Source organism: Panicum virgatum, chromosome 1K (genome assembly GCF_016808335.1).
Source record: "Panicum virgatum strain AP13 chromosome 1K, P.virgatum_v5, whole genome shotgun sequence".
Lineage (NCBI taxonomy): Eukaryota > Viridiplantae > Streptophyta > Magnoliopsida > Poales > Poaceae > Panicum > Panicum virgatum.
In genome coordinates, this window is record NC_053136.1 from 20381047 (window position 1) to 20383044 (window position 1998).

At 59.6% G+C, this 1998-nt stretch overlaps 1 protein-coding gene across 1 annotated transcript; it reads right to left on the reverse strand.

Moving 5' to 3' along the window:
• Positions 1 to 1086, reverse strand: LOC120653760 (putative cyclin-dependent kinase F-2). Its single transcript, XM_039931436.1, has one exon. The coding sequence runs from the start codon at positions 1084 to 1086 to the stop codon at positions 1 to 3; it is 1086 nt and encodes a 361-aa protein (XP_039787370.1).
• Positions 1087 to 1998: the final 912 nt, after the last annotated feature.

A 1998-nucleotide genomic window follows, 5' to 3' on the forward strand; every position in this document is an offset into this window, starting at 1 on the left:
TCACTTGTCTCCTCCGATGCTTCGTTCTGTAAATAGCGGCACGAAGCCAGGGGACTCCGGTTTCACGGCAGCTGGGGGCTTCGTCTCCTCAGTGAACCACCGATGCTTGAGTGCCTCTGCCGCGGTGAGCCTCTCGCAGGAGTAGTAGCTCAGCAGGCCAGCAAGGATCTCGCGCCCGGCCAAGGACAGGTGATCGATCACGTCGTCGAACGCTTCCACTCCCATGCTGGCAAGCTCGTCCCACAGGTCCAACGTCTGGTCCATCATGTCGTCCTCCGTGGTCGCCGTGAACAGGGGCTCGCCGGTGAGGAGCTCGGCCATCACACACCCCAGCGCATACATGTCCCCCTCTGGCCCGTACCACTGGCTCCATATCAGCTGCTCCGGCGAGCGGTACTGCATCGTCGTGCCATCCAGCTTCTCCTGGTGCTGCGTCCTCGCGCCTTCGAGTAGCCTTTCCAGGAACGTCTTCCCTGCTACGTCCCCCGCCGGCGTCGCGCATCCGAAGCCGCAGATCTTGAGCGCTCCGTCGGCGCCGACGAGGATGTTGTCGGGGTTGATGTCGCCGTGGATCGTTCCGGTGGCGTGCAGCTTCTCCACCGCCTGCAGGAGCTGCCGCATGGCGTCGCGCGTCTCGTCCTCGGAGAAGGGCTGCTGGCGCTCGAGCCGGCTGCGGAGGCTGGGGCCGGCGAGCTCCATGACGATGTACAGGTCGCGGGTCTCCTCGCCCTTGGCGACGTTCTTGATCTGCACGATGCCGGGGTGCCCGCGGCACGTGGCGAGGAAGCTGGCCTCGCGCACGACCGCGGCGAGGTTCGGCGCGCCGTCTTGGTCGAACTCGCCGCCGCGGATCCACTTCACGGCGACCGTCGCGCCTGTGCGGTGGTCCCGCGCCTTGGCTACCACGCCGAAGATGCCCTCCCCGATCTCCTCGAGCATCTCGTAGTCGTCGATGTTCTCGAACTGCTGGTGGCGAGCCCGCTTCTTCTTCTTGCCGGCATCAGCGGGGCTGCCGGCTTTGTCCGGCGCCGGACGCTTGCGTGCTGCGGGCGTCAGCGCCGCCGCCATATGGAAAAACCTCGGCATCCCTAGGCAAGACGAGAATGTGCTAATATGGAGAGCACGAGGGGAGTATGCACTGCGAATTGGATGGGGCCCTGCGTGCCCTCGGGACTACTTATATTGGAGAGTTTCTTCGATCTGTTTGGAATCGGATACGAACTCACGTCCATGATCGGACTTGGATGGATCACCGCCAACGCCGTCGGACTCCAATCTATGTCTCAAATCGATATCAGGCACCCAATGCTCGGCGGCGGGGAGATGCGGCGGCCCGGCGGCTGGGAGGTGCGGCAAGCTTCGGACCTTAGGGCGAGTGGCGCGGCGGCTCAGCGGCAGAGAGGGGCAGCGGCCCGACGGCGGGGCGGTGCGGTGAGCTTCAGACCTTAGGGCCGGCGGTGCAGCGGCGGGCTTCTCAGAGCAAGCTTCGCGCGCGGCGTGGTGGCTCGCACCCCGGGCTCTCGCCGGCGGCAGCAGGCACTACGGGAGAGGCCACCTTTACCGTGTGCGAGAAGCTTTACCATGTGCACTTTGTCGGGCACACGGCAAACAGATTCTTTGCCGTGTGCCTAAAATTTAGCACACGGCAAATAGGATGTTTGCCATGTGCCAAGTGTTTAGCACACGACAAACAAATGGACACACGGCATAGCCCCATCTTTGCCGTGTGCCGAGCAATAAAGCGCACGATAAACATATACACACGGCAAAAGAGTTTTCTTTGCCGTGTGTTTTTGTTAAGCACACAGCAAATTTGACTTTAAAAAATTAGTTCTCCGTTTGAAACTTTTTTGTTTATCTCTATATTGTACGTGGGACTCTACATTAAGTTTTGGTAATTTTCTCGGTCATTTTGTTATATTTAACATTTCTATTCCGTGAAAAGGAATATTAGAGAATAAGTCAACTTTGAACTGCAATAATTGTGAATAGAGTATT